Here is a 17,674-nt window from a genome sequence, read left to right as displayed (position 1 = left end):
AACTCGAAATAACACCGTTTTATTATTTTCAAAATGCTCTCGTACTTTTAGTCGCCGCCCTGATTTAAAAACTTTAGAAAAGTTAAGCGAAGCAGCACGGTTTGACTCAACGAGCGTCCTGTAGTTTTTACGACACCGAGCTACTTTACGGCAGTAGCTTCAACCTCACAGGCTAGCAGGTACCATGTGAGAACTTCTTTCTGGGGATTTTCTTTTCAGGATTTTTCTTCAAAATAACGGAAAAAACCGGGAGACGCCATGCACGAACGGTCGCTGCCCGCCTCACCGAACTGGTACTGTTCCCGGTGCAGTGACGTCAACGGTGCCGGTTTATTAGGCGTCGGAACCAAAAACGTCATCTGTTTGATTGACATCTCAGCCTCCTGCAGGGTGCTGGGTGAGTCCTGTGTGTGTGTGTGTGTGTGTGTGTGTGTGTGTGTGTGTGTGTGTGTGTGTGTGTGTGTGTGTGTGTGTGTGTGTGTGTGTGTGTGTTTGAGGAGGGGGTACACTCAATAACCCCCCACCCCCAGGTGTGTGTGACTAGCCGTCATTCCTCTAACACACACACACACACACACACACACACACACTCACAGTTGCACAGCTTTACTGTTGTTTAATAGTACTCTTTTTAAAAGGGGGCGAAAAAAGTGGTATTCCTTTTTTTGTCTTTATTTTATTATGATTTAATATATTTATCTGTTGATTATTATTTAACATACAATTATTGATGATTATTTAATTATGTATTAAAAGTCATTGAATGTCAGACACATTTATTGATGTATTTTTTTTCCAAATCAGTATTTTTTTAGCCAAATCAGTGAAACTGATAATTCTGCAGTGGTCTTTTAATTTTTTTCAGAGCTGTGTGTGTGTGTGTGTGTGTGTGTTTCAATAATCTATGATTTACAAAAAAAAGCTGGATTCCCCAAAAAATCCATCCAAATAAGCCGGATTTAAAAAAAAACATCAAAAAGGTGGATTTCCCTCCAAAAAACAAAGAAAGATGGATTGCTATAAAAACAAAAAATCCCCCCCCCAAAAAATGAAAAGTGATTGTGTGTGTGTGTTTTTGTGGGGTACACTAAATAACCACCCCCCTTGGTGTGTGTGATTAGCCGTCATTTCTAACACACACACACACAGTTGCACAGCTTTTGTTTAATAGTACTCTTTTTAAAAGAAGGCAAAAAATAGTGATATTTCTTGATTTGTCTTTATTTTATTACAATTTAATATATTTTTCGATTCAATATTATTTAACATACAATTTTTGATGATCATTTAATTATTTATGAAGTGATAGAACGTACGACACATTTATTGATGTATTTTTTTTCTTTATAATTCATTTACTGATTAGTATCCAGACATTCTATACACTGGAAAAAAGATCAAAGTTTTTGGAAATGTTGAGTTATGTTGTCAGTAGATTATCGTAAAAAATAAGCCAAAAACATGTAAAGACAAATAGCCAAATCCAAGAAACTGATAATTCTGCAGTAGTTTTAATTTTTTCAGAGCTATGTGTGTGTGTGTGTGTCTGTGTGTGTTTAACGATGATTAACAAGAAAAAGCTGGATTTCCAAAATATCCAACAAAATAAGCCAGATTTAAAAAAAAAAAACAACATAAAAAGGTGGATTTTCCTTAAAAAAAAACAACAAAAAAAACAAAGATGATTGCTAAAAAAACAAAACATATGGATTTTTTTAAAAAAAAGAGAGATTTTGTGTGTGTGTGTGTGTGTGTTTAACGATGATTAACAAGAAAAAGCTGGATTCCAAAAAAATCAACAAAATAAGCTGGATTTATAAACAACATAAAAAGGTGGATTTTCCCAAAAAAAACAACAAAAAAAAAGAACAAAAATGGATTGCTAAAAAAACAAAACATATGGATTTAAAAAAAAAAAAAACTAAAAGAGATTTTGTGTGTGTGTGTGTGTGTGTTTGTTTCAATGATCGATGATATACAAGAAAAAGCTGGATTTCCAAGAAATACAACAAAATAAGCCGGATTTAAAGAGGTGGATTCTCCAAAATAAAAAAAAAAGAATAACAAAGATGGATTGCTGAAAAAACAAAAAATGTGAATTTCCCCCCCAAAAAAACTAAAAATGTGTGTGTGTGTGTGTATATCTTTTATGAAGACTCCTCTGCATGTCGAGGTTTCAGAAAGCAGGCAAACAATATGATAATATATCCAAAAAGAATCCGTTTTCCATTCCGAAATTCATTTAATTTCTCTTCGATTTTTTTTTACGTCTTAAGCTAATTTCATTCTATCAACACGCCGCCGCCACACATTTCTTACTTCCCTTTTGGAAACGGAAAACATTCCCCGACGTCAGACGAAGGAATCGGCGTGTCGGAGCGTGATAACGAGAAGAAAATAACGGCGACCTTTGGTCCTCGCAGGCGAGCTGTCCGGCCACCGAGGCCTGGTGTCGGGCTTCTCCTTCTGCCGGCACGACGGCCTGGACCACCTGTGCGTCAGCTCGGCCAACGACGGCGCCGTCATCTTCTGGGACTCGGAGCGGAGGGCGGCGCTCAGGGAGGTCGCCGCCCATCAGGTGAGAGGAAAACTAGTCGGACGTCTTCATCCTGGAAGTACAGAAAAACCAAACGGATGAAGGGGGAAGTCGCGGAAAGCGCCGGAAGGTAACCGTCTCCGTCCCTCAGGCCGCCGTCACGGCGCTGCACTGGTCGCCGGCCGACAGGAACCTGGTGGTGTCCGGCGACGAGAAGGGGGTTCTGCTCTGCCACTGGTATCACACCGGAGACTCGGCCAGCTTCTTCCCGGAGCCCAGGAGCATCTTCTGCCTGGCCTGCTCGCCTCACGCCTGGAGCTGCGTGGCTGTGGGGTGAGGAGATCCACACACACACACACACACATATATTCGCAAACACTACCCCATTTCACTTGTAATCGTTGGAATTTACAGAAAATTAAAAGTGAATGTTAAATATCAGAAGGAAAAAGGGGGATTTGGAAAAAAAAAAAAATTGAAAACAAGCTGGATTTCCCCCCCCCCCAAAAAAAACTGGGAAAAAAAGAATAAAAACAACTTTATTTATCTCGACAGAAATTGTTGTGCCAGTTTCAAGTAAAACAGAACAATAATAAATAATAGTAGGAAATTGTATGAAAAAATTTTTTTTTAAAACTGGAAAGGCTGGATTTCCCCAAAAACAGGGAAAAAAAAAGAATAAGAACAACTTTATTTATCCCGAAGGAAATTGTTGTGCCAGAGTTTCAAGTAAACATAACAATAATAAAAAAAAAAAATAGGAAATTGTTAAAAAAAAAAAAAAAAAAAAAAGCTGGATGTTTAAAAAAAAAAAAAATGAAAAGGCTGGATTTCACACCAAAACAGGGAAAAAAAGCTTTATTTTCCCCAAAAAATAGAAAACAAGCTGGATTTCCCCCAAAAAAACTGGAAAAAAAGAATAAAAACAACTTTATTTATCTCGACAGAAATTGTTGTGCCAGTTTCAAGTAAAACAGGACAATAATAAATAATAGTAGGAAATTGTATAACAGTATAAAAAATTTTTTTTTTAAAAACTGGAAAGGCTGGATTTCCCCAAAAACAGGAAAAAAAAGAATAAGAACAACTTTATTTATCCCGAAGGAAATTGTTGTGCCAGAGTTTCAAGTAAACATAACAATAATTAAAAAAAAATAGGAAATTGTTAAAAAAAAAAAAAAAAAAGCTGGATGTTTGAAAAAAAAAATGAAAAGGCTGGATTTCACCCCAAAACAGGGAAAAAAAAGCTTTATTTTCCCCCAAAAATAGAAAAAAAGCTGGATTTGCCCAAAAACTGGAAAAAAAAGCTGGATTTACAAAAACTAATAAAGCTGGATTTCCCCCAAAACAGGAAACTAAAAGAATTAAAACAACTTTATTTATCCCAAAGGAAATTGTTGGGCCAGAGTTTCAAGTAAAACATAACAATAATTAATAATAGTAGGAAATTGTATAAACAGTGTGAAAAAAAAAAAAAAAATATAGAAAACAAGCTGGATTTCCCCCAAAACAGGAAAAAAAAATAAGAAAAAGAATAAGAACAACTTTATGTACCCTGAAGGAAAGTGTTGTGCCAGAGTTTCAAGTAAAACAAAACAATAATAAATAATAGTAGGAAATAAAAAAAAAAAGCTGGATGTATTAAAAAAAATGAAAAGGCTGGATTTCCCCCCAAAACAGGGAAAAAAAGCTTTATTTCCCCCAAAAAACTAGAAAAACAAAGCTGATTTCCCAAAAAAACAGGAAAAAAAGCTGGATTTACAAAAAACTAAAAAAGCTGGATTTCCCCAAAAACAGGAAGAAAAAAAAAAAAGAATAAGAACAACTTTATTTATCCCGAAGGAAATTGTTGTGCCAGAGTTTCAAGTAAAACATAACAATAATAAATAATAGGAGAAATTGTATAAACAGTATTAAAAAAAAAAAAACAAAAGGCTGGATTTCCCCCCTAAAGAGTGGAAAAAAAAGCTTTATTTCCCCATAAAAACCAAGAAAAAGCTTGATTTCCCAAAAAACATGAAAAAAAAGCAGGATTTACAAAAAAAGTAAAAAAAAAGCTGGATTTCCCTGAAAAAAAAAAAAAAAACAAAAAGCTGGATTTACTCAAAAGCTGGATATAAAAACATCTGGAATAAAAAAACAAACAAAAAAAAGCTGAAAAAAATTAAAAAAATATATATATATATATTTTTTTATTTTTTTTAAATAGCTGGATTTCCAAAAAAAAAACACAAGCAAAGATCTCCTTCCAGAAGAAGTCTTTCCAAATAAAACCAGATTTCAAACTGAATCTTCATCTTACCGCGATGCATCTAAGAAAACGTGTGTGTGTGTGTGTGTGAGTACTGTAATCTTAACCCGATCAGTGTAATCAGATTACCGGACGTTCCTCCTCCATCTCCAGCTACAAGGACGGGATGATCGCGCTGGTGGACGTCAGCAAGAAAGGCGAGGTGACGCATCGCCTCCGCGGCCACGAGGACGAGATCCACTCCCTGGCGTGGGCGCCGCGGCCCGGCGAGGCCGCTCTCCACCGGCAGGAGAACGGAGAAGGTACCCCGGTGGAGAACCGTTCCTCCGCCGACGGAAACGCGGTTCTTCTCGCTCATCATCTTCTCGCCGCAGCGTCCGACGGCGGCTGCTACCTGGCGTCCGGCGGCCGAGACCAGACGGTCCACATCTGGAGCACGGCCAGGGGAAGAGGTGAGCTCCGGTTTCTTCTCTGCGTGGAACCTCCAGGTTCTCCCGGCTCCAAACGCACGAACCTCCTCCTCCAGGGGTGTCCACCTTGAAGCTGCCGTACCTGAAGCGGCGAGGTTCCTCCGCCGTGGACCCGACGGTGAAGGAACGTCTCTGGCTGAGCGTCTTGTGGCCGCGAGGTCGAGACACGCAGCTGGTGACCAGCTGCTTCAGGTGGGTGCGGAGAAGATCTCCGCCATCTTCTCACGAGAGGTTCCTCTGAGGTCCGGCTCTTCTGTGTGTGTGTGGGATCCAGCGGGGAGCTTCTGCTGTGGGACCTGACCAGGACGGGGAAGCAGAAGTGGACGCTCTTCGGTTCCTCGGACGGGCAGAACCACAGCAGGATCGTCTTCAACACCTGCTCGGTGGTCCTGAGGGACGGCAGGGAGCTTCTGGTCAGCACCTCCATGGACCGAGAGGCGAGTGGTCGCTCCCGCTCCTCGGACGTTCTCGATTGTTCGAGCCCCGGCTGAAGGATCTCCGCCGGTTCCTCAGATCAAGTGCTGGGACGTGTCCTCCCTGGAGTGCAGGTGGACCCTCCCCACCTTGGCCGGCTTCGTCTACGCCCTGACCTTCTCGCCGGTGGGCGCCGGCTGCCTGGCGCTCGGCGTGGGCGACCACATGATCCGCATGTGGAGCACGCTCTCCGCACGCAACCAGTACGACACCAGGACCTTCTGGCAGGGCATCAAGTCCAAGGTCACGGCGGTAAGGACGCCTCCCGGAGAAGATCCTTGAGCAGGTCCGGGAGAGCCGTGGAATTGAGCGTCCGTTGTGTCTCCTGACCAGCTGGCGTGGCACCCGACCAAAGAGGGAACCCTCTCCTTCGGAACCGAAGACGGGAAGGTCGGGATCTACGAGGTCTTCTCCAACAAGTGAGACAACGTTCCTCAGGACCTTCTTCTTCTTCTTCACCTTCTCAGCCTTGATGAAGCACGGCGACCTTCTCCTCCTCCTCAGGCCGCCGCAGATCTCCAGCTCCTACCACAGGAAGACCATCTACGCTCTGTCTTGGGGGCCCGCCGTCCCCCCGCTGGCGTCTGGTAGGTTCTCGCCGGTATCCATGGCAACACAACCCCACACACACACACACACACGTCACACACACGTGTGTGTGTGTGTAGAAGCATCCGAGGGGAGGCGGAGCTTCAGCTTGTACAGCTGCGCCGGCGAGGGCGTCATCCTGCAGCACGACCCGGCGAGGCTGAGCGGCGAGGCGTCCGACATCGACGGGCTGATCAGGGAGACCAACCGCGTGAAGGTGAGGGTTCTCCACCGGGTTCCTCGAGGTTCTTCACCCGGTCGGACTTGAAAACATCTCCGTCCGACAGCACAAGCTGGCGCCGCACACGGATCTGAGCTGGAAGCCGGACGGGAAGGCGGTCGCCGTCGGTAACGAGGACGGGTGAGCGAGTCGACGGCGGCGTCCGCCCGGCGCGGGATCTTCTCGGTTCCGCTAGATGTTTCTCCTCCGCAGGTCCATCGAGGTGTACGCCGCCCCGGACCTGAGGCTGCTGTGCAGCATCCAGCAGCACCACAAGATCATCAACGCCCTCAGGTGGCACCACGACCGCCGAGGCCTGGACCAGGACCTCCAGGACCTCCAGGACCAGGGCCCGGCGCCGCGGCTGCACGGCCTCCTGGCCTCGGGGTCCAGCAACGCCATCGTCTTCGTCCACGACCTCGGCCCGCTGATAGGTGAGACCTCACCGCCAGGAGGTCCTGATCCATGGGTTCTCCACATTTGCTCGTACTTGGGTTCCCCTGCTTGGGTTCTTCTGATGTTCTCCTGCTTGGATCATCTGCTTTCTCTCCATGGATTCTATCCATGTTCTCCAGCCTCTTCTCCTTCCTTGATTCTTCCCATGTTCTCCTGCTGGTTTCTCCACGTTATCTTACTTGGGTTCTCCACAAGTTCTCCTTCCTGGATCCTCTCCATGTTCTCCAGCTTCTCCACCTTCTCCTTCCTTGATTCGTCCAATGTTCTCCACATGTTCTCCTGTTTGGTTTCTCCACGTTATCTTACTTGGGTTCTCCCCATGTTCTCCTGCCCGGGTTCTTCTGATGTTCTCCTGCTTGGATCATCTGCTTTCTCTCCATGTTCTCCTCCATGGATTCTATCCATGTTCTCAAGCCTCTTCTCCCTCCTTGATTCTTCCCATGTTCTCCTGCTGGTTTCTCCACGTTATCTTACTTGGGTTCTCCCCATGGTCTCCTTCCTGGATCCTCTCCATGTTCTCCTGCCTTGGTTCTGTAAACCATCCATAGGAGTAAGAAGTTGAAAGGTCACCTGTCCGATATGTGTGGACCCTGTGATTGACAGCTGACCTGTGATTGACAGCTGACCTGTGATTGACAGCTGACACTATGATTGACAGCTGACCTGTGATTGACAGCTGACCTGTGATTGACAGCTGACACTATGATTGACAGCCCCGCCCTGCGGATCAAACCCCGCCTCTCACCCCGCCGTCAGCCGATTGGCTCCGCCCCCTACTGAGCCCTCCCTACCTTGAATCTTAAGGTTGCTCTCCATGTGTGTGTTCCTCAGAGAACCCTCCTGAGATCCCCCTGGTGGTGACGGAGCCGTTCCGCCGTCTGTGCGGCCACACGGCGAAGATCACGTCGATGGCGTGGAGCCCACATCACGCCGCCCGGCTGGTCACCGCGTCCTACGACGGCACGGCGCAGGTGTGGGACGTCCTGCAGGAGGCGGCCATTTGCAACTACCGCGGCCACGCGGGCTACCTTCTGAGCGTGGACTGGTCGCCCCTGGACCCGGACCTGGTCTGGACCGGCGGGAAGGACTTCACCGTGCAGGAGTGGAGGATCTCCAAGCAGGAGTTCACCAAGCCGCCCAAGGGTGAGGCCGCCAAGCGGGAGGCGACGATAGTCCGATGTTTGGCGTCCTGAGAACCGTCCGCTATCTCCGGCCTGCAGGGAAGAAGATGATGGACCTGAAGGAGAAGATGAAGACCAACCCCAAGCAGAAGAAGAAGAACAAGAAGGTGGCGGCGGCGGCGGACACAAACGGGGAGGCGGTTCCGGATGGAGAGGCGGCGCCGGAGCCGTCCGAGGACGAGGAGGATGACGGTTCTCCTCCTCCAGGAGACCTCAGGAAACATCTGCCAGGTTCTTGAATCCTTTCAGAAGAAAAGAAAAGTCAGCGTAAAGACGTCCAGACTTTTATTTTGAGGTCTCTCCTCTCCAGCCGGCGCGGAGTCGCTGAAGAAACCCGCCGTTTTCGTCGTCAAGGACAAACCCGGTACGTCGGAATCTTCCGGAAACCTCGCCGATGGGAGTGTTTCCATGGTAACCCTGTTTGTTTTGATTTGAACTCCCCAGAACCGACGTCGCTGAGGAAGAAGAAGCCGCGCTCCATGCTGCCGATCAGCACCTGCATGGACCACCGGCCGCGGGAGGAGCTTCTGCAGGACTGCCTCGCATTGGCCGCCGTCACACACGGCGGTGAGGCCACCGGACCGCCTGATTGGACGCTTCCAGGAACCCGCGGTGAAAGCTCTCTTATCTACATGTGTGTGTTTTCTCCAGCGCCTCCTGCCGGCTGCGTGCCGGGCCGAGGAGACCACGTCCACCTCGGGCTCTTCTCGGACCGCCGGGCGCTGCAGCAGATGTTCCAGGCTGAAGGTACGGTTTCTCCTGTAGAACCTGGACGTGGGAGTTAAAATGAATCCAAGCCTGCCTTTCGATTTTTAAATTGGAATAAAATCCTTTTTTTTTTTTTTTCATTTTATCATTTAACTCACTGGCTGCACACTTGATGTTGCGTGTCCCTGGAGGTTCTCCGTGGTCCAGGTTCTGGTGTATTCCTGTCTGAATCTTCTCATGGTGGCCAAACCAGATCCACCATCAGAACTTCCCCCTTAGCTTCAGTCCATGTGATCCAACACGTTCCACTCCTTAGCTTAGCTTCAGCTTTTCGCACTCTAATCCAAGTAGCTCTTTTGTCCCATTAGCATAACAACAGCCATTAGCATAACAGCTACCATTAGCATAACAACAGCCATTAGCCCATAACCTGGAACCGGCCAAAACCCTGGCAGGTACCTTCAGATTCAGACGAGAAGATCCTCGGTGACGAAGGCTGAAATGTCTTCAAGTGCAGTTTCAATGCTACATGTTGCTAAATACAATTAGCACGTTTTCCGCCGCTTTACGAAGCCGCTCCTCTTTTTAAAACCATCCAATCGTCCTGGACCAGCTTTGATTTGTATTCAGTTCAATAAACCAAATCCACTTCCAGTTTACCAAGCAAAAATCTTGTCAAATAAAATGGTTTCTTACTTTGTGCCACACGTCTGGCTACGAGCTAGCTAGCTTTCAGTGCACGTTTAGAGTTCCCAGTCAGTGACACCATCCATCTTTTCTGCTTCTTTTCTCTTGAAAAATTCCACCGGCGTTCCCACAAGCGTCGGATGCTTGGTCTGCAGGCGCCGCTGTAGCTTTGACGGCTCCAGTGCTTCGTTAGCCGACGCTAACACACACTGCACACACACTGGGTGCTACCTCCGTTTACCAAGCCGTACTCGCGCAAAGATGTACTTTTTGGCGGGGGGTCGTCTTCATTTTTTCCATTTAAAATATTTCTCCATCTTGTTTGTTTCCAGCTAGCCGAGCGTCTCCTTATTTATGGAGCTGGTTAAAGTAACAACTGACTGATGCGTTAGCGCCGCTACTAGTCGGGAGTTGTTATTGCTTCCCGCGGCCCACGAGGTGGCGCTATCACTGGGCTAGGCTAGCTAGCTAGCGGCGCTCCTGAATCTAAAGTACAAAATCTCAGCAAACTCCGTCTCCGCCGTGGAAAATTGAAACAAAGTTAGCGACGGCGTGTTCTCCTGCAGAGCAGGGCCACCTGGAGGCGGGTCACTTCGACTCCCTGGTCTACCTGAGGCTGTGGAGCGGCGACCTGGAGGGGGCGCTGCAGCTGGCGGCGGCCAGGGGCGAGCTGGACGACCACCTGCTCTCCATGGCGCCGATGGGTAACGCACTGTTTTCTAAGCCGCTAACGCGTCAAGGATGGTGTTTTAAAAGTGTGTGTGTGTGTGTGGACAGGTGGTTTCGGAGTGTGGCGGCGGACGGTGGACGCCTACGTGAAGCAGCTGTGTCTGCAGGAGCAGCACCTGAAGGCGGCGTCGCACCTGCTGTCAATCAACAAGCTGCCGGACGCCGTCGAGCTGCTGCGGACGCACAAACTCCACAGGTGTCTGCAGGGAGGAGGAACATCTGAACGTTAGCAGGCCTGGAGACTGATCTCCATGTGTGTGTGTGTGTGTGTGTGTGTCAGGGAGGCGGTGGCTCTTGCTAAAGCTCGGCTGCCGCCCGACGACCCCGTCCTGAAGGATCTGTACCTGGGCTGGGCGTCGGCGCTGGAGAAAGACGGACACTTCGCCGCCGCCGCTAAATGGTGAATCCTCGCCGCGTCTCCTTCCTCCTCGTTCTCCCGAAGCCCGCAGAGATGATCCTCCTCCTTCTCGTCTCGCAGTTACGTCGCCGCCGGCGCCAGTTTCGACGCCGCCAAGGTGATCGCCAGGAAGAACGACACGGTGTCGCTGGGGGCGGCGGCCGCCCTGGCGAAGATCGCCGGGGAGTCGACGCTAGCCGAGTGTTTGGCGCTGCGTTGCGCCAAAGATCTGGCCGCCGCGCACGACTGGGTGGCGGCGCAGGAAGTGCTGAGCTCCCAGGGGACCATGCAGGTCGGTATCCACCACGGCGAGGTTCTCCGGCGCTCCAGGAGAACCCTCGGAGAACATCTCTGGCGGGTCGTCCGCAGGTCCACAGGCTGCACCTGTGCGCGGCCGAGCTGTTGACGTCGGCGCTGGCGAACGACGGGGTTCCGCCCGCTCAACGCCGCTCCGCCCACGCCTGGGCCGAGCCCGGCGCCGCCCTCCTGGACCGCGTGCGGGACGTCTGGGACCTGCACTTCGGCGTGCGGCGCGAGTCCGCGGAGGACCTCCTGCGGGAGATGGCGTCCGCGCAAAGCCCGACGGCGAGCGCTAGCGTCCCCTTCGGACAGGTCCTCCCTCCTCGTCTTCTGCACTTTGCCGGATGGTCCAGGCTAAGCTCCGCCTCCCACGCCAACGTCTAAAACGTGATCGTCATCACCATCTCCATCCAGGTGCTGCTGCAATCTTCTCTTCACCTGACTCGGGCGGCGCTGAGCCGGTTGCTAGGCGACGACGGCGGCCTGCTGACGGAGCTGTGGCGAGCGGCGGCGCTGCTCCGGGACGCCGGGCATCTCGCCGCCTTCGCCGACTTCTGCAGGGCACTGTTCCCCGACGGTACGTCCGAGAACCTCCAGAGCATCTGCGTCCACCTTCCATTCAACCCCTCTCTGGTCCTTCACACCTCCACCTCTCTAGATGTTCCTCACCAGACGTCCCTATGTTCAGAAAAGCCAAAATTCAAAGCTAAATAAAATGTCCTTTCTCCTCAGGTGACGTCCGGGTTTACTCTGAGGAACGTTCTGGAACACCTGACGTTGAAGACGCCGCCGCCGCCAGCCTGCAAGCGTTCGTGCTCTACCACCGTCTCTACCAAAGATGGTGGACGTTCCAAGACGGCGGTCAGAAGACGGACGCCTCCTCGCTGCCGCTGCTGCTGTCGGAGCTCCACGCCTCCTTCCAGGCCGACCAGAGGAACGTGGCGGAGGTCCAGGAGCGTCTGGCGGCCATGATGCTGCGGCACCGCCAGGGCGGCCAGACGGACCGACGCCAGGACGCCGGGTGAGGAGAGCAGAGCCGGAGGACGTCGGTGAGAAGATGAGATGGAAACTCACTGGGTGTTTTCTCATGTGTGTGTGTGTGTGTGTGGTCGTCCCTCAGCGAGCAGGAGAACCTCCTCTCCCTGTCCACCAGGATGTCCCAGCACCAGAAGAACCTGGAGGAGCTGCCCGAAGCCATCAAGGTAGAGACAGAAGGTTTTGCGAGAAGAGTGGAACGTGGTCTGAGAGTTGGACCTGCACTTTGCTCCTCAGACGTTCCCCCGGCCCGACGTGCTGGAGTGCTGCCTGCTCCTCCTGCACCTCGGCGACGACGTCCCGGAGAGCCTCCAGAACCGGGCCAGGGATCTTCTGAGGACCTACGGCACCAGCCCGTCCATCCTGAGGGCCTCGCGGAGGTTCCTGACCTGAAGATCTTCTCCTGTACAGACTTTTTTTTTTTTTTTTTGCCCTTTTTTTTTCACCGATCTGACGTTCTGTTGAATAAAAAAAAAAAAAACCCAAACTGACAGAAACACTGGTTTTCCTCAAAACATCTGGCTGTGGAGCTGAAGACCACGCTGGGTTCTCCTCCTCTCCTGAAAAACCCACAACTCCCCGATGTGTCGGAGGCGCTAACGCTAACCAACATTTCTAGCCGTTTTGTTTTCTCCAAGATGTTCTTCTGACTCAAACCTCCTGAGATCTAAAGTTTTCCAACCTGTTGGATAACTTCTTAATATCTTCACGGTTAGAAGAAGAACCGAGGTTCTACCAACTTACCGACCCTGGTAAACAACTCCTAGCTTGAGCGAATAAATGCATGAGCTGCTGCTGGACCTGAGCGTTCCACCCGTGGAGCCGGACCTCGGACCAGAACCTCGGCGAAAGACCAGAAAACTTCATTTTTCAGTTTTTTTTTTTTTTCATTTTTCAGTTTTTTTTACATTGAAAATACAAAACAATTTAATATACAACGTTTTTAAAACAAGGTAGGATGTAAAAACAACAGCAACCACAACGAGGAGGACGAAGAGTTTGGCTTGGCGAGTGAACTATACAGAACCACAGTAGTTTTTAGGGCGAGGAGGGGGGACATGCAGGGCGCCGCTCGCCGGTTTGCTTTTTTAAAATCCTCCCTCCGGTCGGGGGGGAAAATAGCTAAAAGGTTTTTTTTTTTTATTTCCGTCCAAAAAAAAAAAAAAAATGCATTTGTTTTGTTTTTGTTTTTTTTTTTTTTTTTTTTTTTTAATTTACAGGCCCGTCCAGCATTGGCTTAAAAATAAAATTATAAAAAAAAAAAAAAAAAAAAAAAAAAAAATGGATCCCTGCAAGAAGAAGCGCGTCCCCGCTGGTGAGAGCGACAGTTCGAAGGGTTTTGGTCTCAAGTCACAGTTTTGGGGTTCAGGAGCTGGTCCCGTTTGGGGGGAGGGAGGGGTGACGCTGTAACAATGACGAACTTAAAAAAAATAAAGAAAAAAAAAAAGAGTCCTGAATAAACGTCATACCCGGTAAAAGCCGCTAAAACGAAACATTCCACCTGCCGGGCGCCGACGCGGCCGCCGCCGTCACTTCGACTTTCGGAAGCGACGTCGAAAGGAACCCCCTTTTTTTTTTTTCTTCCTCTTTCATCTTGTCCAGGGATTGTGTGTGTGTGTGTGTGTGTGTGTGTGTGTGTGTGTGTGTGTGTGTGAGCGTTGAATCTCTGCTGGTCGGGTTTTAAAACAAGTGCAGTTCCCACTTGGAGAGTCGTCGTCGCCGTCAGTGCTTGTTGTTGGTCTCCTCCGGACCCGAGCTGGAGATGCCGTTCTGCGGCTGGCTGGAACCCGAGCCCAGGCCGTACAGCCTCCCGCAGTACTTGGCGTCGTCGATGTTGTCTTCGAAGAACAGCTGAGAGGGAAAAGAAGGGATTTTTACTGTCGTGTACGGAGATCCTTTGGCGGCTTCTTGTCCCAGGAGGGCAACATGCTAGCAGCTATGCTACCATCTGAAAATGGCTGGTCTGATTCTCGCGTGGAGCACGATCGCCTTGTTTGACGTCATGTTTTTAGCATCTGCTAAAGCAGGTTCTGGAGAAGCAGAGGTGCCTGCAGCAGGAAGACAACAGGTCCAGTTGAGTTGTGCCGGAATTGAGGAATTCTACAGCTCCGCCTCCAGAGGGCCGAAACCAAAGCTCCGCCTCCCTGAGAGCCAATACCAAAGCTCCGCCTCCCTGAGTGCCAATAAAGTAGCTCCGCCCCCCTGAGTGCCGATAAAGTAGCTCCGCCTCCCTGAGAGCCAATACCAAAGCTCCGCCTCCCTGAGTGCCAATACCAAAGCTCCGCCTCCCTGAGTGCCCATGAAGTAGCTCCGCCTCCCTGAGAGCCCATACCAAAGCTCCGCCTCCCTGAGTGCCAATATCAAAGCTCCGCCTCCAAGAGGGCCAATACCAAAGCTCCGCCTCCCTGAGTGCCAATAAAGTAGCTCCGCCTCCCTGTTCCAATACCGTAGCTCCGCCTCCCTGTTCCACTACCATAGCTCCGCCTCCCTGAGGGTCAATACCAAAGCTCCCCCCCACAGCACCAACCAGAGTTCCGATTTCACAGCTCCGCCCCTCCAGAGTGCCGACAAAAGCCCCAGATCGCCCTTCCCGAAGCTCCGCCCCCAAACTCGGGTCAAGCTGCTTCCAGAGCTGGCTCCGCCTCCCAACCAATCAGGACAGAGTTCGGGTCTCGGTACCTCTTTCATCCTGAAGAAGGCCATGCCGGTGAGGAGCGAGTCCGACCCGGCCTGGTGCTGCCGTCCGATCCTCTTCAGCTCCAGCTGGTCGGCCACTTCCTGTAGACCTCCCTGACACACACACACACACACACACGCACGCACACACACACACACACACACACACACACACACACACAGAATGGGTTCAGACCTGCTGAGCTGCAGAACGTTCTCCATCTGACGTCCCCTCGGTGGAGGCCTCCCAGGCTTTACCTTCAGGTTCTTGCAGCTCTTCATCAGGTACTTCACGTCGTAGATGGCGGGGAAGAACAGGTTGAGGATCTGGAAGAACTCGTGCTCCTCCTCGGGGAGCCGGGCGTCCGTCAGCAGCTTCACCAGGTAGCCGAAGTCGTAGCCGCTGAGGGCCGGTCAGAAACATTTCAAGTTCTGAGACGTCCGAGGAGGAAGGACGGCCCTCTTCGAGGTTTCTCCTTTCGCGCTCCAGACGGAACCCACCTGTGGAAGGAGAGCCACTTGACGTTCTCGCAGAGGACCAGGCCGGAGGTCATGAGGAGCTCGGCGAAGTAGAGCGTGTCGATGCCTTCTTCTTCGTGCTTCTTGAACTGCAGGCCCGAGTTCTGCAGCAGGTCGATGGAGTCCTGGGAGTACATGTCCTCTCTGCGACGGGAAGAGGTTTCAGGAGTCAGTCGGCGGAGGAAGGCCGGAGAAGCTATCAGGAGAACATCTCGCGCCCCATCGAGGAGACCCGACACAATGAACCCACCCGAGTGTTAGGAACCACCGTTTCTCCTCAAATACAAGGACTGAATTTAAGAGGGAATGAATTGAAAGCCCTCCCTCCTCCTCCTGCGGACGAGCAGTTCATCAGGACATCTGGGTGTGAGATGGTGGACCCTGACCTTCTTCATCTGTGTGATGTGGTGATGAGGAAAGAGAAGAAGAAGCAGCAGGAGGAGGAGGGTCAGGCTTACGTGAGGTTGAACTTGAAGTTGAACTGCCAGGTGGTGGTGCCGGGAGGGTAGTCGCCGTCCTCGTTCATGAAGGTGAGGCCCAGCTGGATGATCTTCAGAAGGTCCACGTTGCAGCGCAGCAGCTGGTACTGGTAGTCCACCGTGCTGCGGAACTCGCCGATGGGCCGGACGACCACGCCGGGGAACTCCGTGTCCTGATGGCGGGAGACACATCGCCGGGGTTACGCTTCGCTCCGTCCGGCCCGGTGACCCCCCCCCACCTTCTTCTCACCATGGCGATGTAGTTGTAGCTCTGGATAATCTGCCGGATCTTCCTCATCTCCTCCTCCACGTTGCTGGCCCAGACCTCACAGATGATCTGGCTGGAGTCTGTGAGAGCAGCTGGCATGGCGGCGGGTCAAGGGGGAGGGAAAAAAAAAAAAAACTACGACCCCGACGGTCCTGCGGCGCTGGTGGCGGGCGACGACGGAGGGGCGGCGAGACGAGGAACCGCGAAATCTGGAGGAGGACGAGGAGAAGTTAGGATCACGGAGGAGAAGGTCGGGTACAATCTTTGTAGCGACTGCTAACAGTTAGACAATTCATATTTCATTATATTTCTTATTCTTCCTCCTTTCTACTATTATCTATTACTATTGTGTTTTTTACTTGAAACTCCTTCAGGATTAATAAAGTTGTTCTCATCTCATCTCATCTCCAAGGCTTTTGAACTTGAAACGCGGCGGTTTCTCTGCCGATCTTTTAAAACCTTATAGAAGAACCTCAGGTTTCTTCCCCGCCATGTCAACCAGGCTGCCCCTTTATTGATTTTAAATCAGAGGCGCCACACAAGAAGGTTCGGCCTCCCTGGAGGAGAAGATCCAGGCTGCACTGGGGGGGTCTAGGTCTTGCAGCTGGCTTGGGGAGTCCACCAGAAGAGCTGGACAGAGCTCCAAAACCACCTCCCGCTGACGGTCCGGTTGCAAGATCACCCTTGACCCGTCCATCCAAACCCTTCTGAGCCGGTGCGTCGCATCAGCCTTCTCGTCTAATCCCGCAAACGCTTCCTCGAGCAGTGTCAGGTGATTTTCAAACACACCCCACAGGAGAAACAGTGCAGAAACAATAAAGTGTGATATTTCCGGGGCCGTGAACGCAGCACCGGCAGGAAAGTTGCATTCTGTTAAGTTAGACTTTGAACTCTCATTGCACCTCCTCAGAATTCAAAGCAACGTACACTTTTCTTTGTGCAGAAATAGAGAGGGTGGAGCACGCATTTCTCTTTAAAAAGCCAGGAATTGCGTGACTGTCGCGTTTAAACGCACCGAACCCGCCACCGCACACGTTATATCTCTCAACACACACAGGCGCTTGTTTACAGTTCCTAGCATGCTTGCTAAGTGGCACCGCTAACAGCGGGGACGCGTCTGTTTACGAAGACGCGGCCGTCATTCCTGTTATTCCACCCCCTAAATATATTGATCCGCCTGAGATAATCCTGCAAAATTTCCAGAATTAAATGCTATTTAGCGACGTTGCCCTGTGAGCGACGCACTCCCAACATAGCGTAGCGATTAGCAAGGAGAAGCTAACGTCTGCTAGCGCAGCCGGGCTGCTCAACCGTAGCGCTAGCCGCCATTTTTTTGAATTAAACCCTCCCGCGTTCGACTTTGGCCCGCAGAAAAGGGCTCGGTTGCGAACGACACCGCCAGGAAAGACGTAAAAAACACCCGAAAGCGCTTTTTTTTTTACCTAAGAATATCCTCGCTGGAACCTGCCAAGCTAGCTCGCCGAGGCGCTGACTTCTTCTTCTCCTTTGCGCTTTCTTCGTGTTAATTGGCAGGTGAACGTTAGTGGGTACATTGCTCAACAGCGCCACCTAGCGGACGGGAGGACTCAAAGCTGCAACATGCACTGTTTTGAATTGTTAGTTCAAAAAAATCTTTCACGTTTTACCTAAAAAAAGCAGTTTCTGTTGTTTTTTTGCGTTTACTCCATGTATGAGAGAGT

The 17,674-nt window shown here is 50.3% G+C and overlaps 2 protein-coding genes across 3 annotated transcripts; one reads left to right on the top strand and one right to left on the bottom strand.

Moving 5' to 3' along the window:
- Positions 1 to 66: 66 nt before the first annotated feature.
- gemin5 (gem (nuclear organelle) associated protein 5) lies at positions 67 to 12,791 on the top strand. Of its 2 annotated transcripts, XM_086142643.1 has the most exons (27): positions 67 to 397; positions 2,424 to 2,578; positions 2,688 to 2,869; positions 4,941 to 5,089; positions 5,162 to 5,239; positions 5,314 to 5,449; positions 5,532 to 5,694; positions 5,771 to 5,983; positions 6,065 to 6,150; positions 6,236 to 6,318; positions 6,400 to 6,536; positions 6,607 to 6,680; positions 6,753 to 6,973; positions 7,827 to 8,138; positions 8,216 to 8,407; positions 8,487 to 8,540; positions 8,621 to 8,743; positions 8,828 to 8,923; positions 10,138 to 10,275; positions 10,349 to 10,496; positions 10,581 to 10,700; positions 10,779 to 10,989; positions 11,067 to 11,309; positions 11,412 to 11,574; positions 11,730 to 12,018; positions 12,118 to 12,199; positions 12,270 to 12,791. In XM_086142643.1, exons 1-27 carry the CDS (start codon positions 259 to 261, stop codon positions 12,423 to 12,425), a joined length of 4,143 nt encoding a protein of 1,380 aa, XP_085998769.1. In that variant the 5' UTR covers positions 67 to 258; the 3' UTR covers positions 12,426 to 12,791. The 2 variants fall into 2 exon arrangements, with proteins under 2 accessions (XP_085998769.1, XP_085998767.1); XM_086142641.1 differs by having other exon boundaries at positions 4,941 to 5,239.
- A 103-nt stretch (positions 12,792 to 12,894) lies between these two features.
- On the bottom strand, positions 12,895 to 17,490 carry cnot8 (CCR4-NOT transcription complex, subunit 8). The gene is made up of 7 exons (XM_086142644.1): positions 17,417 to 17,490; positions 15,957 to 16,183; positions 15,686 to 15,879; positions 15,210 to 15,371; positions 14,967 to 15,111; positions 14,712 to 14,822; positions 12,895 to 13,883 (listed from the first exon to the last, which is right to left on the bottom strand). The coding sequence occupies exons 2-7, from the start codon at positions 16,071 to 16,073 to the stop codon at positions 13,755 to 13,757; spliced, it is 858 nt and encodes a 285-aa protein (XP_085998770.1). The 5' UTR covers positions 16,074 to 16,183; positions 17,417 to 17,490; the 3' UTR covers positions 12,895 to 13,754.
- Positions 17,491 to 17,674: the final 184 nt, after the last annotated feature.

The sequence above is a fragment of the Fistularia commersonii genome, chromosome 35 (assembly GCF_037954325.1).
Source record: "Fistularia commersonii isolate RoL2024-O1a breed Wild chromosome 35, RoL_Fcom_v1.0, whole genome shotgun sequence".
In the NCBI taxonomy this organism is placed as follows: Eukaryota; Metazoa; Chordata; class Actinopteri; order Syngnathiformes; family Fistulariidae; genus Fistularia; species Fistularia commersonii.
The sequence above is the reverse complement of the archived record's forward strand: the minus strand, read 5'-3'. Positions and strand labels throughout refer to the sequence as shown.